The sequence below is a fragment of the Moschus berezovskii genome, chromosome 3, assembly GCF_049115385.1.
Source record: "Moschus berezovskii isolate FMDL1 chromosome 3, NW_MosBer_1.0, whole genome shotgun sequence".
Taxonomy (NCBI): domain Eukaryota; kingdom Metazoa; phylum Chordata; class Mammalia; order Artiodactyla; family Moschidae; genus Moschus; species Moschus berezovskii.
Window position 1 is genome coordinate 11,323,042 of NC_142462.1, and position 21,757 is coordinate 11,344,798.

General features: G+C 49.1%; 1 protein-coding gene across 12 annotated transcripts in view; it reads right to left on the reverse strand.

Moving 5' to 3' along the window:
• IKZF1 (IKAROS family zinc finger 1) overlaps window positions 1-21,757 on the reverse strand; it is a 97,956-nt gene that overhangs the window by 59,995 nt on the left and 16,204 nt on the right. For all 12 annotated transcript variants that reach the window (XM_088833068.1, XM_088833082.1, XM_088833078.1 and 9 more), the window contains exons 2-3: window positions 20,140-20,193; window positions 11,426-11,545 (exon numbers count right to left, since the gene is read on the reverse strand). In XM_088833068.1, coding sequence (XP_088689194.1) covers window positions 11,426-11,545; window positions 20,140-20,179 — 160 coding nt within the window. In that variant the 5' untranslated portion in view covers window positions 20,180-20,193. The remainder of the gene's footprint in view (window positions 1-11,425; window positions 11,546-20,139; window positions 20,194-21,757) is intronic.

Below are 21,757 nucleotides of genomic sequence, written 5' to 3' on the forward strand. Positions count from 1 at the left end.
ATAAAAGTCCTTTTCTCATTCCAGCAGGGTTTCACCTCTAGTGTGGCAGTCCTTCACTCTGAAAAGGAGCGAGGCCGCCTGCCCCAGGAGCTCTGTCAGCGCAGCGTGGCCGTGGGCTGCAGGGGTCCATTGCACCCCGCCCCACGGGGAGGACCCGGACGCTCAGGGCTTCACCAGAATCAGGCCCGGGTGATTTCAGTGGAAATCAGCAGCCTGCAGCCACATCCCCTGCAGGGGAAGTTCTCTCCTGGCATGCAGCCTCGAAGAGAGACACGCCCTGGACCTGCCCAAAGATCCCTGCTGCTAAACTCACTCCTGAAAGGAGGACACCAAGTTGCTGCTGTTCAGTTGCTCAGTCACGTCTGACTCTTTGCAACCCCATGGTATGTAGCCCGCCAGTCTCCTCTGTCCACGTGATTTCCCAGGCAAGAATACTGGAGCGGGCTGTCATTTCTTCCTCCAGGGAATCTTTGCGACCCAGGAGTTGAACCCGTGTCTCCTGCACTGGCAGGCAGATTCTTTACCACTGAGCTACCAAGACTCTCTCACTAATCTAGCTGCTGTCTCGGTCAGGTGCTTCAGGGCAGGAATGCTGGAAAGTGCCTCTCTGGTCTTCCAGCTGTGATTAGCTTTCTGTTTGCTCCCTGGGCCACTCACACTGCCGGGCCCTTGCTGAGGAAATGTCCCAAGGAAGCCACAACATAGGGACCACTGAAGAGGTCTCCTGTCACATCTGTGCCCACATCTCAGTTCTCCTTCATCCAAGGAACTCAATACAAAACTCTTTTAGAGAAGATGGAGTTCAGTTCCCTGTGTTTTGTAGGAGAGTGTGAGGTCAGTGCTTTCCTGGAAAAGTCACTGTAATTTAGCGACAAATCGATGGGATCCAGACAAGTCTCCCTTTGCATTTACAGTTCTTCAAACCAAAATAATGGCAATAATAATAATAATAATGCTCTGTCATAAATAAGATACAGAATCCTTTCTAATCACACTCCCTGCAGCAACAAAACTAACTTGATAAGGCAGCATTCTACTTGTTAATACAGAGAATCTAGTTGCTGCGACATTTCTAGCGTGTGATACCAACAGGAAAGCGTCACCTGGAATCACGTCATGTTGGACAAGCTGCATGCACCCCTCACTGACCCCAGTCTCCCTGCCAGGCTGGGTCTTCCCTAACACCCCCTACAAAAACAGCCACATCCAAACCCCTGTCAGCAAGAAAATTCCTGCTTTCCACTGGTGCTGCCAAGACATTACAGCCACAGATTAGCCCCTGTATGCAGGTAAACCAGCTCTCAAAGAGAAAAAACCCAAACTCCTAATTTGTAGTGTTTGCCCATTTCTCGAGTGTAAATCTTCCAACCGCGATAGGCCTTCAGCTACCAAGAGATAAGAGCACAGCTCTCAGGCTCCAGCCTGAGAACCTGAACACAGTCTGAGCTGCCTGTAAGCTCCTGTTCCCCTCCAGTCCTAGGAGGCAAAGGGCTTAAAATTCTGAGTGGCTAGCTCTGCAGTAACGTGTGAACTGTAGCTCCTGCTAAGACCTTGCAGGGCGCTGGGCTTATCTGGAGGCTACAGTGGCTGGGCTTCAACTCCGCCCCAGACTGTGGGAGCCAGGAAAGCAGTTTCCTGGGGCCTGGCTCCACCAAGCAAGTGTTCTCACCTCACCAACCTGGTGCTGTGGAAACTTCACAGGGCAATGGTTAAGGCTCACTGTGCTTAAGCCTTTCTACTTTTGCATAAAAGGAGGGGAAGCTTTTTTTTTTTTTTTTTTTCTGGGTTATATTTACACTTCCCAAATCAGAAATGTCCTAACCAGACAGGACAGGTGGCAACTGGCAACCACAGCTCAAAAGTTGTTTTTTTTTTTCCATTTCTTTCTGAAACCCCATGTAGAAGGAAAGTTAACGAAATGTCGGTTGGTTGCTTTATACCCAGAGCTAACTATGCTTTCAGCACAGATGGAACAAAGCGGAGAATAAAACTGGGACCAGAAACCCTAGAACAGAAACTACTGTTGATCTCTCTACTCCCGCAGATAAGAATCTGTTGTTGCTTCCCTTGGTAAACCAACTAGGTACAATGTGATCCTGAATTTAGGTTGTCAGAAGAGATGGAGATAAGATGATCACCGCTTTCTATTTGTAAAAATTACCAGCTTTGCTGAGTTCACCTGCTCCTTTGGAGACACAAAACGAAAGCTAGAAGTATGATTGGAAATGCCAGGCTCGGCTGTTCCGGCCTTTCTGGGGCCCCGTTTTTCTACATGTTATTCCCTTTTTGAAAAAGACTACTATGAGTTTTTCGAACACTATTGACTCTATTGTGTGTGTGTGTGCTCAGTCACGTTTGACTCTGCGATCCCATGGACTGTAGCCCACAAGGTTCCTCTGTCTGTGGGATTTCCCAGGCAAGGATACTGGAGCAGGTTGCTATTTTCTATTCCAAGGGATCTTCCCAACCCAGGAATTGAACCCAAGTCTCTTGTACCTCCTGCACTGGCTGGTGGATCCTTTACCACTGATCCACCTGGAAAGCCCCCACTGACTCTATTAAAAAAATCATAAACAATCAGCCAGAAAACACCCGTCTGAGTGTGAAGTTCATGTGAATGGACACATGGAGCCACGTGAAGATGACTGTGTTCTCAGGGACAAATTGTTCTCGGCTGAGAAACTTGAAGATGTAGAGCGGCATGGTTAGTGCGGGGTGATACAGCTGGCTCAGTAGCCCCTGGGGTTAGTCTCAGCCTGGGAAAGCCTCTGGGCCCCAAATACCAATGGCCCCTCTGGAGAAAAAGGGCCTAAAACAATCCATGCGACAAACCTTAAATTCAGACACAGCCTCCTCACATTCCTCTCCCTCAATCTTAATTTAAAAGCTCTCTCTACTGTCCTGCTCACCCTCCCCCTGAGAAAGCAGGGCCACCAGCCCATTCCTTCGGGCCACAAGTCTTAGACACCTACCGGATGCCGAGGAGGCGGTGAACAGGCCCCAGAGGCACGCTTTCCCTGTAAGCAGGGCCAGGTGAGGAGTGGGAGGTCAGGGATGGCCCCTCTGTGTGGGGCTCCCAGATGCAGACTGAATCCAGGAGGGACAGTCTCAGGGGCCCCGGGGTGTGGGCAGGATGAGGCACAGCCCCCAGCCCAGCTCCTGCATGTCTGGTCCTCCCTCCCTGGGGACACCACTTGGGCGGTGACACTCAGTTCTTTCTCTCCTCTCGCTCCATCCTATCTGCCTCCTAACTTCCCCCTCGCCTCACACAGGCCACCTGAGCGTCCTCCAGGGCTGCTTCCAGCTCTCCTCCCAGGATTCTTACATCCGCAGTGCTGCCCGAGCCCTCGGCCCCTCCTGCCCCCCTACATTTTGACCTGGGCCTCTGCCCCTGGCGAGCTGCCTTAGGGAAGCTCCATCCTCCCGAAACCCCTTCCCAGCCCCTCTTCCAGCCCACCCCACGGTCCCCAAGCATGCTTGCTCACTCGGTCAGTCGTGTCCAGCTCTTTGTGACCCCATGGACTGTAGCCCACCAGGCTCCTCTGTCCATGGGATTTCCCAGGCAAGAACACCAGAGTGGGTAGCCATTTCCTTCTCCAGGGGTTTTCCCCAGCCCAGGGACTGAACCCGGGTCTCCCACATTGGCAGGCTGGTTCTTCATCACTAGTGTCACCTCTCCCCATCTTCCCAGAAGTCTTCCTCCCTCCCGGGACTTCCATGCCACGCTTCTTTCCAGAAATTTCATCTGAATCAAACGGCTCAGTCTTTGCCTCCTCCCTTGCTCTCTCTCTCAGACAGTCTTACACATTTACTCCCAAGGCCCCGGAACACAGCTGGACTGGCCACAGACTGTCAATGAACTTCAAGGCCACCCCAACTCCCAACTCTGGTTCTGTTTCCCATGCTGCTCCAAGAGAATCGCTGCCACCCTGACTGCCACGGGGCAGCCCTGGCCACTTCCCTCACATGCCCACGCCACGCGGACACACGTTGTGTGCTGTCCCCGGACGGTCATTCCAGCCCTTGGTCCGGAGGAAACATTTCGCAGGGTCCCTCTGAAGCCCGCAGCCCCCTCCCAGAACCCAGGGGCCTTGCTGGGCCTTGCCTACTCCATCCCCTCTGCCCACCTACCACCATTTCCTAAGGTCAAACGTGACTCACCTCCTCGCCCCTGTGAGACCTTCAGTTCCCTGAGTCTCCCCATCAGTCCCCCACAGCCCAGCTGGGAAGCAGCCTTTGTTCTTTCTATGGAGGAACTCTGAAGTCCCATGAACGTACTATGCAGCGCCTTATGGTCACTGGGCTGCAAGCTGTAACTGCTCAGCTCTTCAAGGCAGCGGCTGTATTAGCCGGCCAGGGAGAAGGACTCGGTCAGTATTATTCCTTTTGAATGGAATTTCTTCACTTCCTAAGAGTTAGAGAAACTCAAGTTCAAACAAAGCATAAAGTCAACCTACACGGTATGGTCCCAAATCCGACAGGGACCTCTGTGGGGAGGCGCCTGCAGGGCAGGGCCCAGGGCAGCCTGACCTCCAGCGGGGTCTGCTTGGGGCCACACAAGCCTTGACAACTTCCAGCCCTATGGTCACTGACCTCCAAGGACAAGCAGGCAAGGACACAGCAGCCCTCACAAGACAGAACAGGGCAGTGTGTGACCCCTCATCCCTGACCTTCTGATGGGCCCGCCCTCACCCCGGTGGGGGCTTCACGACTCCTCCATCCTCCAGCCAGGCCTTTCCTTGCATCCCAGTCTCTCCGCCACTGGTAAGGACCCAGGACTTGCTGACACTTTTTGGTCTTGCCACGCTGATCGTGTGCTGCTCCCTGCTCTTGCCTTCTTTCTTGGGAATTTTAGACGTTCTGTGAGGTCACCGCCTCCCTGAAGTCACCAGCCAGGAGGTGACATCGGCACCTGGCCAGCCCATCTCCAGATTCCCAGGGTGTCTCCCAGGGAGCTCGCCTGACACAAATGACGGTGCCACCCACAGCAGCCTGCCTCACCCTGCAGCGCTCACCATGTGACAGCAGTTGGCAAGGTGATGCCCTTCCCCAACAGGGAAGCCACCTGCCAGGGCCAGAAGGCAAGAGGGGCAACAGAGCCAGGGACGGAGTCCCTGCAGCCAGGTCCCAGCAGAGAGATGCTCCCCAGAGTGACCAACTGTGGGGTTTTGTCACTGCCACTCAGGACACACACACACACACACACACACTTCAGGCATTACACACACAACACACGCCAGTTTCAGCTTTTCCCCAGGAAGATTTCTAAGCCTCTGCCATCTGGCCCCACCTTCTATACCAAAACCCAGGACAGGATGGTATCCCACACAGCACACAGTCTCCAGTTTAGTTTAATGTACCAACGTGTCATAATGGTCTGCAAAGACCATGATTTCCAAATGTTTGGCACTGACCTACAAAACTGAGGTCAGAAAAAACTTAACATTTAGTTTTAAATGGGCAGCAATGAAACTGTTAACGTCATAAGAGCCCCTCTTTTCAAAACCTAAAAGACTGTGAGAGTAGGCAAAATGAATTTTCTCTGATGCCATGTCTCATGTTTTGGGAATCTGAGGAAAATGAGGATTTTGGTCTCCTCTGGGTTCGGCTCCCAGAGCACTGCGCAGTGTGTCAACTACGAAAAGGACTAAGCCCCCGCAACGGAGAGGCAAACGCGAGTGTAAATGACACAGTCTGAGCTGTGCCTCAGGAGGAGGCTGGGGACGGAGACACCCGGACCCTGGGCAGAGCTCGGGTCTGGATGGCTTTCTCCGTGAGCTTCTCACAGCGCACAGCCCATCCGAGCAAGCTTGAGCTCAGCTGCAGCCAGTGCTCAGATGCTGCCAGATAATAATTCTCCTGAGCTCAAGCAGGGTTTCTCAGTTCAGAGGAGATGCATTGCACAGATAAAAGCGACTTCCTCTAACTGCTGATTAGATAAGCGGGTGCAGCATCCGCACTCAGACTCCAGTGCCCCAGCTCCAATTAGACCTCACGGTTTTCCATCCTGAAAAGGGCTCTCCAGCATCTCTCCCTCCCAGGCTGCAGGTAGGCAGTAATGCTCTCCACCCATCCTGACCCTTTCTTCCCCTCCGGACTGGCTTGGTGTCCTGCCTGGAACGAAAGAGAGATCTGGCAACGGAATCACCAGGAAAACATATGAATCCTCTTACAATTTACACTCCATTCCTGCAACTCACGATGGAGTGAAGGAAGGCTTATTTTGAGTGAATGGACCAAAAGAAAAATTATGTGTAGACACAATCATTTTCCTGGATGCCGCAGGGAAGAAATCCAGATTTTTTTCTACTTTTTCCCCCTTTTCCATTTCTACCAGGGTAAATCCAATCATGGTCAAAGCCTTCCAGGCGAAGTACTTGAGGTGTGAGAATCCAGCTTCAAGGATGTTCTAGACGCCACGCTGGAGGACGCGACCTGCAGGAACCACCAGGAAATGCTGGCTGTCACCTCCCTCCCTCCTTGGGGGACGAGGTCGTGAAAGCGAGCAGAGGAGAAGGAAGAACATTCTAGAACATGGAGGGGCTTGTGCAAACACACATGAGTGCCCCATATTTAGAGGCATCCACCCCTCACGTCTCTCTCAGCATTAGAATGACTACTACACAGGGCCATCCTGACTGCCTGTCCACAGAGCTGAGCCTTTTGGAAAGTCTTCCTCAACCGCGAGTCTCTGGTCCTCTGCTAATTCAACCACCCCATCTGGCTCCTGTCAGTCACCCTTGTTAGTCCCAGGGCATTGCTGTGCTTCTGCCCCTGGGTTTTCCCTGTGATCCCACTCTAAATCCTAAACTTGCCAGGCATCTCTCTCAGGGTGTCATTTGGTTTTCCGGCCCCGAACCTCTCTTCCTACCCCTGGCCTCTCCCTGTCTCCTCTGCTCCAGCCAGGTAAGCCTCCCCTCCTCCTGCCCACCATCTCCAGTCAAAGGGGGTGGGGGCTCCTACTTTAGTCACAGCCTGATATTCTGCTGGGATCAGCCAGCCTGCAGCCCGCCTCCACTCCAGGACTGTGTGTCCACAGAAGCATCAGAGAGCTAGAGGACCCCTGCCCAATTTTAGGACAAGGCCACTCACACAAGCAAAGTGAAAGTCGCTCAGTCGTGTCTGACTCTTTGCAACCCCATGGACTATACAGTCCATGGAATTCTCCAGGGCAGAATACGGGAGTGGGGAGCCTTCCCTTCTCCAGGGGATCTTCCCAACCCGGGGATTGAACCCAGGTCTCCTGCACTGCAGGCGGATTCTTTACCACCTGAGCCACCAGGGAAGCCCCCACAAGCAAACGAACGAAACAGTGATGGGCAAAAATCCATGCTCAAAGGAAGAAAACTATAGCTTACTGAATGAAGGAGGAAAAGAAGCTTTTCATTCCTTCACCCTTAGCACTTATCTGCTCTGTGAGACGCCAGTCATGGCTTCATTTCTGTGTGAGACACTTTTAATCACCGCTGGTCAACAGCTGTCAGAAGACTCTTGACCCATTTTCCACTTCTCGAGGGCACCTGCCATGGATGACTGGGTAAATTTGGGGGTTGCCGTGGGAGGTCACTGGGTACATCCTCCTTTTCAGCAGTTTCATACACAACCACTTCAGACAGGCGAGGTTTCTCTCGTTATTAAAGAGACCACTTCAGAAGAACAAGCTAGCATCTGATCGCATAGAATGTCCTGACGACTAAATACTAAATCCCTCAGGGCCAGGAAGTTCTCTCCTGTGTCTAACTTAAATCCTTCACGTTGTACTTCAGATCCTTGCTTCCTCTTACTCAGATCCACAAGAAGAAGGAGCCAAATGAGGGTGACACCCTTGTCCTGACAAGGTTGTTCCCCTGACACCTCTTTCCCATATCTTTTTTTTTTTAATTCAGGAGCTCACCTTGGCACACAGTGCTAGAGCAGCTCCGTCAACACTGACGGAAGTCTTGCGGCACAAAACCATTACTCTGCTTATTTCTGTCCCTGGAGACCCTCCGCCAGTGTGACACTTCTCCCCATCTTAAGGGGGTGGTTTCCGCTCTTTCCAACAACTTGCTCATTCCTCTCGGCCGCTCTCCTGGTTGAGGTCAGACTTGTCTAGGACTGGGGGTGATGGCTCTGAGTTTTTCAAAAGCATCCTTTTTTTTTTTTTCTAAAACAGACACCCGGTGGTCTATTATCACCAAAGACTTCCACATATTTTACCATCTTTCACCCTCCCGCCTTTTCTCTTTGATGTTCCCACTGGAGGAGCCAGTACCCCCAACTTGATCTTGGGTCTAGAGTGGCCGGCACCTCCGTCTCTCTCTTGGTCTTGCCCTCTCCTAACGGATTCCTCCCCATCTTCTTGGCTCTGTTTTCAGCTTGCCTATTCTCTGGATCACTTTATTTTTTTTAAATTAATAAATTCCTCTTCTATTCCTGGTTCTGCAAATCTTATACATTCTCTTTCCTTCTCTCCAGGGAAGCTACAACAGACTCCTTTAAAAACCTTTAAGAGAACTTTTCCTGCCTCTTACTGTATTTTTACTTTGTAAAAATGCAAAGTATATTTTGTATTTTTTGTACAGTAAGTCTTTGTTGCTCTCTTCAGCAAAGCCTGTGTGGGTGTTTTCAGTTAACCCTGGAGACTATCCTGGGAGCCGAGCTGAGTTCTAACACTCTGGCCAGCTTGCAATGAGGGTGGTAAGAATCTGGCGGGGTGGGGCCCGACTCCACCCTTCCTCGCCCAGGTGCAGGGTCTCCAGGGCCAGCCTCCGCCCAACCCGGCCGGCCCTTTACAGCCCGGTTGCCTTCCCCAGGCCCTTCCTCTAGGCGCTAAGCCTCTCCCGCTGCCTCGTAGGGAGGAGCCCTGGGCAGGGAGGGGCCTGCTCAGGGAGGGCCCCTGCTTCCTGTTGTGGGTCCCAGGCCCTGGGTTCTTTGCCTTCTTCCCAGTGTGCTGATGCATTTCCTCTTCCTTTCAGCTACTAATCCCTTCATCTTTTAAAGTCCTGGTGGCTCGGTTGGTAAACAATCTGCCTGCAATGCAGAAGACCTGGGTTCAAACCCTGGGTCAGGAAGAAGATCCCCTGGAGAAGGAAATGGCAACCCACTCCAGTATTCCTGCCTGGAGAATCCCCTGGACAGAGGAGCCTGGTGGGCTACAGTCCATGGGGTCGCAAGAATCGGGCACGACTGAACGACTAAACCACCACCACAATCTATCAACACAACATACTCCACGCTCTCAGTGCTGCCCAGGCAGCTTCACTGCGCCCCGAGGTGGCTGACTCCCTTCAACCAGAAAGCAGAGTGTGAAGGGGAGCCCATGTCCTCGCTGCTTTTCTGTGCTCCCTGACCTCTGGGGCTCCCTCCCTCGCTCACCTGTCTCCATAAACCTCCGGCCCACCCCTCCGGCCTTCCGTGCTTCTGTCCTTTCTGCTTTCCCGGGAGAGACCCATCACTCCTCTGTCCCCTCCCCCACTGTCAACCACTTTCCCTGCCCGTCCCCATGGCAGCTGCTATTTACAAGCCAAGGAAGATGGTTCTCGGATGTTTGCAGTTTTACAACTCTAAAATTCAATTTTTAGAAATCTGATGCGGAAAGGAGTAAGCATCGTGTCCCATAGAGGTGGGGAAGCACGGAGAAGAGCCTGCAGATCTCAGGCCACCCTGACCCCCACCCCTCACCTCATCCTGGCTCCACCAGCCACACCTGCAGGGGCTCCTTTAGGACCCAGACCATGTCTCACCCAGTGAACGCAGCCTGGGAGCCAGGGGCTCGGCGACCTCCTACCAGGGCAGAGCTCCCACAACCTGAAGTTTACGAGAGGAGGAGGTTTATTTAGGCTGTGAGGGCATTTATAACAAAAGCTTGCTTGCCTGCACCAGGAGGACTGTTCTTCACTCTCCAGGAACCAGCCTGACTTTCAGTTCTCTACTGGATGCCCAAGGTGACCTTGGCTGCTGCGGGGATTTCGGGGAGTGGGGAGGTTTCCCCAGTTTCTCCATAGTGACCCCAGAGTCCTCACCCTGGTGTCTGAGCTCTCCGCTCATTTAAACGGTTAGCCTGTACCAATCCTCATAATTTCTTCTGCCTTTCAGTCCCTGAGGTTTTCTAAGTCTTTATCATGTATACACACCCTCATTGTCCTAATGTTCTTATTTAAATTTGATCTTTTAATTTATGTAAATGTGTCTTGAAAGGAAACTGCAGCAGTACAAGTGAATGACAAACCAGTATCTCTTGCAATAAACAGAAGACAATTTTAAACACAAATACATCAATTACAGCAAGGCATGCTCTTCTGTGTCCAAGTTTTGGGAAACCCCGAGAGGATGTGTGTAGAAAGAGGGCACTCTCTTCCCCATCTACTTGCCCACACACAGTAGCCACTATCTAACAGGGAAAAGGAATTCAGAAATATCCTTGTTTTCTTGTTTCATCTACGTCAGAAGACTTCAGCCACTATCCCTGTTTGTTCAGCTAACTATATAGCTAAGTTAAAATAAAAAAAAATACCCAGAGTCTATCTGGTTTCCAAGGCACATGAAAACATACAAAATACATTTCTCTGTTATCACGTCAGGATGTCCTACAGGAAAATAACTTGTGAGTTTCAGAACTTTAGGCAAGTGCCCTCTTTGGCTGTGGTCTTATAAGCTGGTACCGTGGGCTCTCTCCTGCCTGTCCGATCTCACTGCCACCTATGCACCCTTCATGACGCTCTTTGCTGCAAATAAGGGGCTCTCAAGTTCACAGTTTTTTCTTTATCAAATTCAAAAGAAAATAGGTATTCCAAGGAACTGCTGACTCATTAGCTGATGAGAATAGGGTATACTGGAATAAACACCAGTCTTTAGTCAGAAATGGTGTCTGCTTCTGACTCTGCTCGGTGACCCTGGCTCATTCCCTGAACTTCTCTGGGTCTCCGTTTTCCTAGAGAGGGTGGACTCAGACTTCTCACCATGGACTCCATAGCCTGGGCAGGCTCACCAGGGGAGAGACTGCAAATACCTGCACATCCGTTCTTCTGTGGAAAAGGTATGCGAATGTCTGAGAGGGATAACACAGAAGGGCCAGGTTCGGCTCCTTCTACATCAAAGCTATGAAAATAAATAGCTGTACTGCCATAACACATGAAGCGGATAAATCCCCATCTGAGCACAATCTGTGAACTGCACACTGCTGCAGTGCTCCGAGGGGAGCAGACCAGTGGTGCGCCTGCCTTTGGGGATGCTCCTCAGCCCGGCCACATTGCACCCCACATGGGGCTGAGAGCTCACAGCGCGGGGCCCCGCCCTGCACTGCGTGTTCCCTTCACGTGGGGGCCGAGGGGAAACCACAGTCACGGGACTTGCACACGCTCGTCTTTGGAAGGACGTAGAGAGACAAGGGTGCTGGCCTCGCGCCCGTGCCGGCCTGTGAGTGAGAGGCGGGCGGCCCACTTACCCAGTCCGCGCTCACTCTTGGAGCTCTGCTGGCCTCCAGACGTGGTGGAGAGGTCTTCAGGGACAGGCATGGGTTCATCGCTGTCATCTGGGGTGTCACTCACCGGCGGGCTCTCCTTCCCTGAGGACATAAGCAAGAGCTGGAGTTTCTGGGGATGTGGTCACCCCTGAGGGTGGCGGTCACGGCAACCTGCCAGCATGGCTTCGAGTTACAGACTGAGTTCATGCTTTTCAGTGGGGATTGGAACCTGCTTTCCTGTTTATAAAAGAATATCATTGCCACACCAAAACACGAGACAACGGAGACATGAAAAATGCATAAATCACCTAGAGATCACCACCGTTAAAACTGTGGTGTGTGTGCGTGTGTATACACACACGGACACTTATATACTATGGATCATATGTGGTGACATACCTTCTTGATCAAAATAAACTAGTTTTTAGACATTCTCATGGCCTTGCTTCCCTGACTTTTATCTGTGATGTCTGTATAACACTTAATTGCATGGGCACAGGAGGATTTATTTAAATCCTTTTTTTGCTTTTGAACCTAGATAATATTCAATCTTTTATTTTTTTCAATGAAACAACATAGTGGTAAACCTCCTAATAGCCAGCCTTTGCCCATGTTCTTAAGAATTACCACAGTATAAACCCTGGGGGGTTTTATGGCCCGGTCAAAAGGCACACACGTTTTTAAGACTCTTCACGTGTCAGGCCAAATTTCGCCTGTACGTTTGTTCCACCTTACCCTCCAACAAGCCTGTTCACCATGCCTCTGTATAAAGGTTGCCAGACTGGGCATCCTGCTCACAGCGACACATTCTGGGTCTGTTCACTTTCCAGAGCCAGAGAATGTTTAGCTAGCTGCCCAATTTGATTAAGTCAGTGCGGTCGGGAAACTTGGAAGAAGGGTGGACAAGGAACTCACACAATTCCCACCCCATATGCATAGTGAGACTTCTACTAGGGATTCTTATCTTCAAAATATGAAAACAAAACAGAATCCACGCAACTCCAGAAGTTACTTTACAAAGTAGGATTTACTAATGAGATAGGGTTTTATGGGATGCCTGTATCTCGTAAGTTTCACCAGAAGCTCCAGCAATGTGAAACTCACTCCCACTCCCAGAAATTCAACACTGGGAAGCCAAGATGGGGAGAAAATGCTCCTTCTCTTTGAAATTGAAACCTCTGTATCTTCTAACATAGATGTAACCTAAAATTGAGTCAGGAGACAATAAACCCAGACAGGGAAAGAGCTAGTGAGGCCCCCAGCAGCTGCAGAATAGCCCATGAGCACTGCCGTGGAAGACACGTAGGGATGAGGAGCATCAAAGCTTAGCGGGAAAGGGACAGGCTGCGGTTGTGGGCTGCTGGATGGGCTGGCAATCTGGCTTCGCAAAGGATATTCCCACCCAGAAGCCCAGGCCTGCAGAAAAGTGTACCGATGATGAAGAAAGCATATCTGGGAGACAGGGCGAGGCAGAGCGGGAAACTGTATTGCGTGTTTGAATAAACCACCTGAAAGCCCAACACAGCCTTCAGGGGACAGGCAGGTGCAGTGGGAGCATTCCCAACACAGGAGGTGACCCTTCGGGGAGTAATTTACAACAGAAACTGCCAGGCACCACAGCTTCGGAGAAGAGTATAGCGTTCTCTAGCCAACAGACATCACAGTTTAATATCCCAGCTTAACTGTAATTACCTCAACTGGCATATTTTCAGAAAGAGCATTATTGGATATATTTGGATAGCCAATACAAGATGGAGAGTTAGAGAGGGGGCAGCGTGGTAAGAATTTCCCAGGGAAAAACCAAAAGCCAGAGGGAAACTGATCTAAGTTCTCATGTTACACTAAATGTGCATGACATCAGTAATAACTGCATTGCCCTAAATAGACAACTTTAGAAGGGGCAACAGCTAAAGACTCAGCGTTACTTTTCACCTACTTCATAAATGGAAAGAGCTCTGAATAGCGGCCTGCAGGAGGCCTATGAACCACCTGATGACTTTGTTTCTCCTTCTGACTTCCTGAAGGAATCATTTTCAAATCTCGAGGACTTTAGGGAGGTGCTCAGAGGACTCTTGTTTTCTTTTCAGGTAAGAATAATCTTTTTTAAATTATTGACATATTGTTAGTTCAGTTGTGTCCTATTCTTTGTGACCCCATGGACTGCAGCACACCAGGCCTCCTTGTCCATCACCAACTCCCAGAGTTCACTCAAACTTATGTCCACTGAATCGGTGATGCCATCCAACCATCTAATTCTCTGTCGTCCCCTTCTCCTCCTGCCCTCAATCTTTCCTAACATCAGGGTCTTTTCCAATGAGTGGTTCTTTGCATCAGGTGGCCAAAGTATTGGAGTTTCAGCATCAGTCCTTCCAGTGAATATTCATGGTTGATTTTCTTTAGGATTGACTGGTTGGATCTCCTTGCAGTCCAAGGGACTCTCAAGAGTCTTCTCCAACACCACAGTTCAAAAGCATCAATTCTTCAGCGCTCAGTTTTCTTTATAGTCCAGCTCTCACATCCATACATGACCACTGGAAAAACCATAGCTTTGACTAGATAGACCTTTATTGGTAAAGTAATGTCTCTGCTTTTTAATATTGACATATTAAATTATATTGACATTTAATATTAATTAAATTATTTAATATATAATTAAAATAACTGTATTGACATTGAATATTGACATTAATAATATTGACATTTAATATTGACATATAGTTGATTTACAGTATTGTATTAGTTTCAGATGCACAGCAAAGTGATTCACTTACACACACACACACACACACACACACACACATTCTTTTACAGATTCCTTTCCATTACAGGTTATTACAAGGTATTGAGTATAGTTCTCCATGCTATACAGTAGGGTCCTGCTGTTTATCCATTTTACATACAGTACCATGTATCTGTTAATCACAAACTCCTAATTTATCCCCCCTTTTGGTAACTATGGGTTTCCCAGGTGGTTCAGTGGTAAAGAATCTGCCTGCCAATGCAGGAGATACAGGTTTGATCTCTGGGTCAGGAAGAGCCTCTGGAGTAGGAAATGGCAACCCACTCCAGTATTCTTTTGCCTGGGAAATCTCAGGGACAGAGGAGCCTGGCGGGCTACAGTCCATGGGGTTGCAAACAGTCGAACACAACTTAGTGACTAAACAACAACACTTGGTAACCATAAGTCTGTTTTCTATGTCTGTGGGTCTGATTCTGTTCTGTAAATAAGTTCATTTGTATCATTTTTTTTAGATTATACATATAAGTTATATCATATGATATTTATCTTCTCTGTCTGACTTCACTTCGGATGAAAATCTCTAGTTCTTACACAGAACTTTAATACACGAAACCTGTTTCCAAGGTAAAGTGGGGACGCTGCAGGATAAGGAGGCTGAAACATCAGAAACCCAGACCACTTGCTTCTGTGAAGACCCCTTGGGAGCTCCCACAGAACTGACTCTGGGGACCCCAGCTTAACACAGTGATGGGATCCTGAAAGATGCACAGTGGGGGGTGTGCATGCACACCTTTCTGATTAACCAGCTGCCATGGCGATAGGTGGAAGCAGAAGGCTGAGAAACTAGACTGCATTCCTGTATTTTCTTTTCTTTTCTTTTTATTTTTTATTCTGGGCTTCCTGAGGATAACTTTGGAGAACTCTGGGATCGATCTAGACAGTCAGGTATGCAGGACCCATGGGAGGGTCATAAAGAATTGGGACTTGTCCAGTGAAGGGCTGTCATCTCTCTGCTCAGTTCATGTGAAAATGTATCCAAGTCACTTTTCTTCAAATTTATCTGCTCCATCTATTGGGAACAAGACCAACTAGAACTTGCTGAGATACCAGACGTGCTTCTGTCTGTCTGGTCCCCTGTGCTGAGCTACATGCCAGCATCTCAGCACTTTTCACTGCTTCACACACGATGCAGAAAAAGGAATAATGGAAACAATATGGACCATGATTGTAAATACCCTGGGGTCAGGTCGATCAGGAGGAGCTCCCTGTGAAGATATGAGGGAATAAAGCATAGCCCCGGCGTGTGCAGTGGAATCAGGTAAAAAGTCAGGACTGTAAGCAAGTGAGTGGGACGGCCACCCACGAGCCTGCTGGAATGCTGCTTGCCTTGCCGCCACTGTGACAGTTCATAGGAGCACATCTGATTTGCCTAAAAGGCCCCATGTTTGAGCAGTGGCTGCTGAGCCATCAATCACTGGCTTGAGCCTCTGTACTCAGCAACCCTGGGATCCTCTCCCTGCTGGAAATGTCCACAGAGAACTTCTATCACTTTGTCAAAATCCTCATGAGGAGCAAACATATCTTTGGGTGTTGATTTTAGGATTATTTAGAATCTGGCATCACCAACTCAAAGGACATGAGTTTGAGCAAACTCCGGGAGATGGTGAAGAACAGGGGAGCCTGGCGTGCAGCAGTCCATGAGGTCACAAAGAGCCGGACATGACTTAGCGACTGAACAGCAGCAAGACCTATTTAGACCTACCTAGTTCACCATTTAAAATACAAAACCATGAAAAGATGACAAATGATAAGAAAATAAAGTTATTAAACCAAATCAGTAAACAGGAGATACCAACACAGCGCAACTGGAAATCTGTTGACCCAGGATACAGCTCCGGTCTGACCAATGATGAGACAGATTCCACAGCAAGTCACCTTCTTTACACTCTTTCCTCAGGAGTAAAATGAGGTTAAAGAACATGATTTTGGCTTAGCTTAAAAGGTTGTTGAGAATAAAATAACAATGTGTGTGGAATCTAATACGCTAAATAAGCTCATGGTGTTATTCTGTAAATTGCAACATCCTCTAGAAACAGGTGCGGACAGCACCAAGTGCCCATATGTCCAAGGGCATGGATAGCGCCCCACAAACATAAAGAACTGCAGGCTGCGCGCAAGCAAGGATGGAAATGGAAGGATTTAGGAGGTTTTTTACTTAGAAAAATGAAAGAAACTTCTCACCAATTTCTGTTTAATCTACTTACAGACTATGTTTCAAATAAAGCTTTACCTATGAGAAGTGTTTTGGGCAAATTAGATTAGAAAATTGTTTAATTAGCTTATCAATAGGAAGTAAATAATTCCTCAAGTAAATTATAATTCAACCAACAAATTCTGTGGTTCCTCATGTCTCCAGTGCATGAATTTGTACTGTGTACAATTACGCAGGAAAACATAGTTTCTGGGGGGTAAATAAAACTCAGAATATAGACTGTCTACTCTACAGAACAGTGGGGAAGCTCCTACCCAATACCAGGTCTGGCTTTCATGGGACTTCTGATTGGTTATTGAAACTCTCTGAGTCTCAGCTCCCTGAGAATTGAAGATGCTGCCTGTATCTTCCTCACTGGGGTCTTATAAAGTTGAAATGAGAAAAAATGCTTACGGTGGTTGGTAAATTTAAGGCATTCAATCAGTGTGATTTCCCATGATCGACATTTGCACTGACACGTTGATATGGATGAGCCTCGTTTCCCAGGCAGGGGAAGGATGTCTACAGAGCATGTCTGTTGTTTCTCTGTTTCAATAAACTTTATAGATGACCAGTAAGAAAACGTTCAGTAGGGCCCCAGGAGCCTGAACATCGCGTAAGCCCAACTGGCTCCAGTCCCCCATTTTGCAGAGAACACGCAGTTCCCAGAGGTGGGGGCGGAGATGAGATGCTGGTACAGGCCTCACGACTCCCGTTCTCCCACAGGCTGACTCTTCCCTTAAAGACCAAAACAAACAACAATTCACAGTACATAACCAATAATTTAGAATGAGTGTCGAAGAAGAGAGAAAGAACAGACAGACAAACAACTCAGGAAAAGAATGAAGGAGATGGGCCCTAAAGGACAGGACGGCCTGCTTTAGACAGACTTTCCTCCAGGCCCATTCAACAGCATTCCCAACTATAAAAGATCTAAGAGGGCACATATTTATTGAGTGGTTTTTATCTGTAAGACACTGTAAACTAGGGCTCAGTCCACATTCAGGATAAATCCCAGGGAAGAAAGAACCAGGTAGTTTGAAAAAAAAAGTTAGACATTAAGTATTTGTCTGGTTTTCAAGCGAGTATTTCACACAGATTAGGTGGACTCCTATGAAATTGCTGATATCAGAACTTTTTTTTAATTTATGATAATGGCAATGTCATAGGGTTTGACTTAACTCTTTTTCATTTTTGGGAACAGGACGTAACAAGGAATAGTTTCATGGGAAAAGGGGATAATTCAGAACATATTCCTCATATTTTACATCAAGGACATCAACTTCTGTTTTGCTAAATGCACATCCTTATAATACAACCAACTGCCACTTCTCTCCACTTTAGAAATGAAAAAGGAAAACTGATATGCCTGGGTGTTTATTGCAAAAACAGCAAAATACAGAAAAAGCATTCTTCAAATCTTCAGTGAAAATGGTACAACTCTTGAAATGCCCTAACCTCTGTTTGGAACACTCCAGGTTTAACATAAACCAAAGGAATAATCGTGTAAAGGGCTGGAAGCACCATTTCCTTTCCTTGGAGTATACAAAACTAAATTCTAGAACAGATCTTGAATCTTTTTCAGGCCAACTTTCACTCTCATCTCCACTCCCTGACACCTTTGTCTTCAAAGAGCCACTGTTCAAACTGAGTGTTTCACATAATGTTAAGGGCAAAAAGAATAGAAGAAAACGAGGCTTTTGTGATGTTTGCTACCAACACAGGGATCAGAGTACTGACCGGCTCTTCCTCCTACCAAACTTTCTAGAGACGCCAGCCCAGCGTCAGGCTTCCAGCTTTGATTCTGGGACAGCAGAGTCTGCGTGGATCCTCGGTGTATCATGGAAGATGTCACTCGAGAAGCCATCTAAGAGGAAAGCAGCGAGGGGACGCAGAGGACCAGCGACAATGCAGGGGTCTCTGCACCTTGTGGGACATTTAACACCCAGCATCTCTGACCCTCTTATGGCCTCCAGCCGTGGTCCACAATCTGGGGATGGGACTCAGCTTCCTCTGGCAGGACCCACCACTCCTTCAGCTCAGGCTTCATCTACCAGCTGCTACCACATCCTGGCCAAGCCAAAGGACAGGCTTCAAAGGGCCAAAGTTTAGTTTTTAATAGTTTTATTGTTGTCATTGTACTCAGATTTCAGAACAAAAGTATGTGCTTAAGGGAAATGAATTCAAATAATACTGAAAGGGAGAAGATGAAAAACCAAAGTCCCCACCCTCTCCCCTAACCCATCCCTTCCTTCCACCCTCAGTCTTCTAAGAGGAAGTACACATTTAAAATAATCACTCCAGAATTTTCCTAAAGGGATACACAGGCACATGGAAAGTGTGTGTGTGTGCGCGCGTGCATGTGCGTGTGACGTGTTTTCATTTTAAATGATGGATTCACACTTTGCAAACCATCCTGAGACACATTCTTCTCACCTTTACATACATCTTTGATGTCTTTCCACATGACTCTGTTCCTATGGTCCTGCTTGCTCAGGGCTGTATGAACAAGGGCGTGGAGGGAACCAAGTTCTCCAGTGTCAGCATGAGGCTGCAGGGAGCATCCCTGGAGACTGCCCGTGCCCATGGGAGAGGGTGTCTCCACAGCCAATTCCTCCAACACAGCTTTACCGTCTACAGTTATGGCCAAGCGTGCTGACTGATGTGCGTGTCCACCAACGGCCCATCCAGTGCCTGCAGGCCACAGCCCGAAAGCCAGGCATTGGCCTTTACCTCACAGCCTGGGGACTTCAATGCAGACTTTCTAAACAACAGGAGTGGCTGGGACAGTGCCATGGTCTGCAGCAGGCCATCTTCAGGTTGAGGGAACTTGAATCCCCAGTCCTGCATGTCTCCTAAGAGCAAGCAGGCAGGGCTGCAGCCACAGTCTCAGCCCTGGGCTCCATCACCAGAATGGACAGAGGCCCAAGGCCAGAATTGAGTTATAACTCGGAAATCGGTGGCGGCAGGCCGGCCACTCCCAGAGAACGACATGGGCCATTCTAGTACAGAGGCTACCCAGGATTGCCCATGGGCCTAAGACTGGAAAATATAAAATACTGTGAGCCCAAGTGCCGCTGACACATCCAAGTTCAGGGCTAGCCAGCACGGGTTTCCTAGGACTATGATATGGCGCTGGGCAGGCTTGGCTGGACTGGCTGGAGGTCCGCCCTCCGGGGCCTTACCTGGTGGGACAGTGTGATCTGGCTGTGGGCTTCATCTCCCAGGACCGTCCCCAGCCCTGGGTCTCCTGGTATGGTAAGAGCTGTGTCCAGTATGGCTTGTAATAAACATATGATGATGGGAAGTGGTGTCTCCACACTTAACAAGCATTTGGGATTATTCCCCAAACGTTGTTTTCCAATCTGCTTTTTCCTTTGTGCCCTTCCCCCTCCTCCCTCCCTCCCTCTTTCTTTCTCTTTTTAAACACGTTTGTTGGCCTGTGTCTGGGGTCTAGGGCAGGTCAATCTGTCCTTTATCCTCCCCAAGAATATCAACATAGACTGTATCCTTTCCAAGTCATTTTAGGTGTAACAGGAAAACTTGTTTCCTCTTGGAGACTTTTCTATGCAGGCTGTCACACCTGGATAATCTCTAAGCACTGAAGTGAGACGACAGCCTTCTTCTCCCACCATCCCGTAAGCTCCTTGGCTTTGCTACCCAGCGAAGCCTGGACTCCCCGTATAGTATATCACCAGTTCTCACCTGAAACTTGGGACATGTCTTGACCCTCATCAGCATCCATGGTCCTTGGATTATCTGAGAAAACAGAGGAAGGCATTTTAGTTGAAAGCAAATTACTCCTAAGATATGAGAGAGAAAGAGAGATAAAGAAGGCCCAAGCTATTTAACAACAAGGCTATCTACCAAGAATAATGCATTTTCCTCTTCACACACTCTCTGGAGTATCAGACTGGCACAGACCTTGATCCTTTTAAAAACGGCATTACAAAGATTTATAAAAATATCATTACAAGCACAGGAGGACCAAATTTGTTATTTATTGTTAATTTCCTACTGCATAATAACCCAAAATGCAAACTGACTGCAACAAAATTAAGCAGAAAATTAAATGGCCCTGGGTCATTGTAGGCACAGAATTCATTCTCTTGGCTGATCCATAGTTATGTTCTTTCTAATTTACTGAGCATGCATCGATGAACCTTGAGTCAGCTTGGTGACACGCGTACAATCAGCAATCAAAAAACGAAGCAATTTGCTGAAGAATGTCTCATTTACCCAGGCAGGGCTGCATAGCTGAGCCGCCGCGGCGCTCCCCCCATCAATAATAAATACACCTCCAGCCTGGCAGATGGGCCGCGCCGCCACTGGCTTTGTCCCCCACTCCGTCAGGCCCCTGCCTCCGACTCCTCGAGACTCTGACGCGGGGAGAAGGAAAGCCCACAGCGGCTGCCACACCAGGCTCGGAGAGCGCCCAGGCCTTGCTGTGCGGTGGACAGACAGCCGGCTCCTCAGAGCGGTGGGAAAAAAGAAAGCCAGCCTTTGGAGCTGCCCGCAGGTGGCGGTGGGGACCACTCTGCTTGTGGCCACCACGAACACCCTGGGGAGAGGCCATGCAGGCCGGGCTGGCGGGCGGGGTGGGCTGAGCTTTTCACTCAGGGCCTCCGAGGGTAAGAAAGCTGGGGCCCAGCAGCAGGTAAGCGCCACGGACTCTGCTGGACAACCCGCAAGAGCACCTTCCCCGACCAGCCACCAGAGCCTGTGTGTTGACTTGAAATCAGGTCGCTTCTTTCTGGGGGACCCCCTCTGTCCCTCCAGTTCAGATGTGTGAGTGTGAGCTTTCAGGCCTTTTTCCAGCAGACGCCTGCACTGTGATGGACACTCAGACAACCTGACCCCCTGTGCGGGTCTGAGCAGATGAGGCATGTGTGCGTGTGTGCGTGTGTGTGTGTGACAGCTATCACGGTGCCTCTGGCGTACATACTTTGAGTTTCAGTCATGCTGCTGTTAGTCACAAAGAACACTTGGATGACCAGCCCTGGTTCTGGGTGCAGATGCGCTTGCATCTCTCTCTGAAAGCCACGGCACTACTCTCGGTTGTGACATGAATTTCCAGGGCCAGTGTGGGTCCTAGGGGTACAGTTCATGACCACAGCAGGGCAAAAGGCTCCATGGCCCACATGTGTTTCGGCCCCAAGACTGAGGGTCCACCAACAAGCAAGGCAGACAACCAGCTCGAGACCAGTCTGCGTGTGTGCGCAGGCACTTCAATCACGTCCCACTCTCTGTGACCCCATGGACTGTAGCCCGCCAGGCTCCCCTGTCCCTGGGATTCTCCAGCCAAGAATACCGGAGCGGGTTG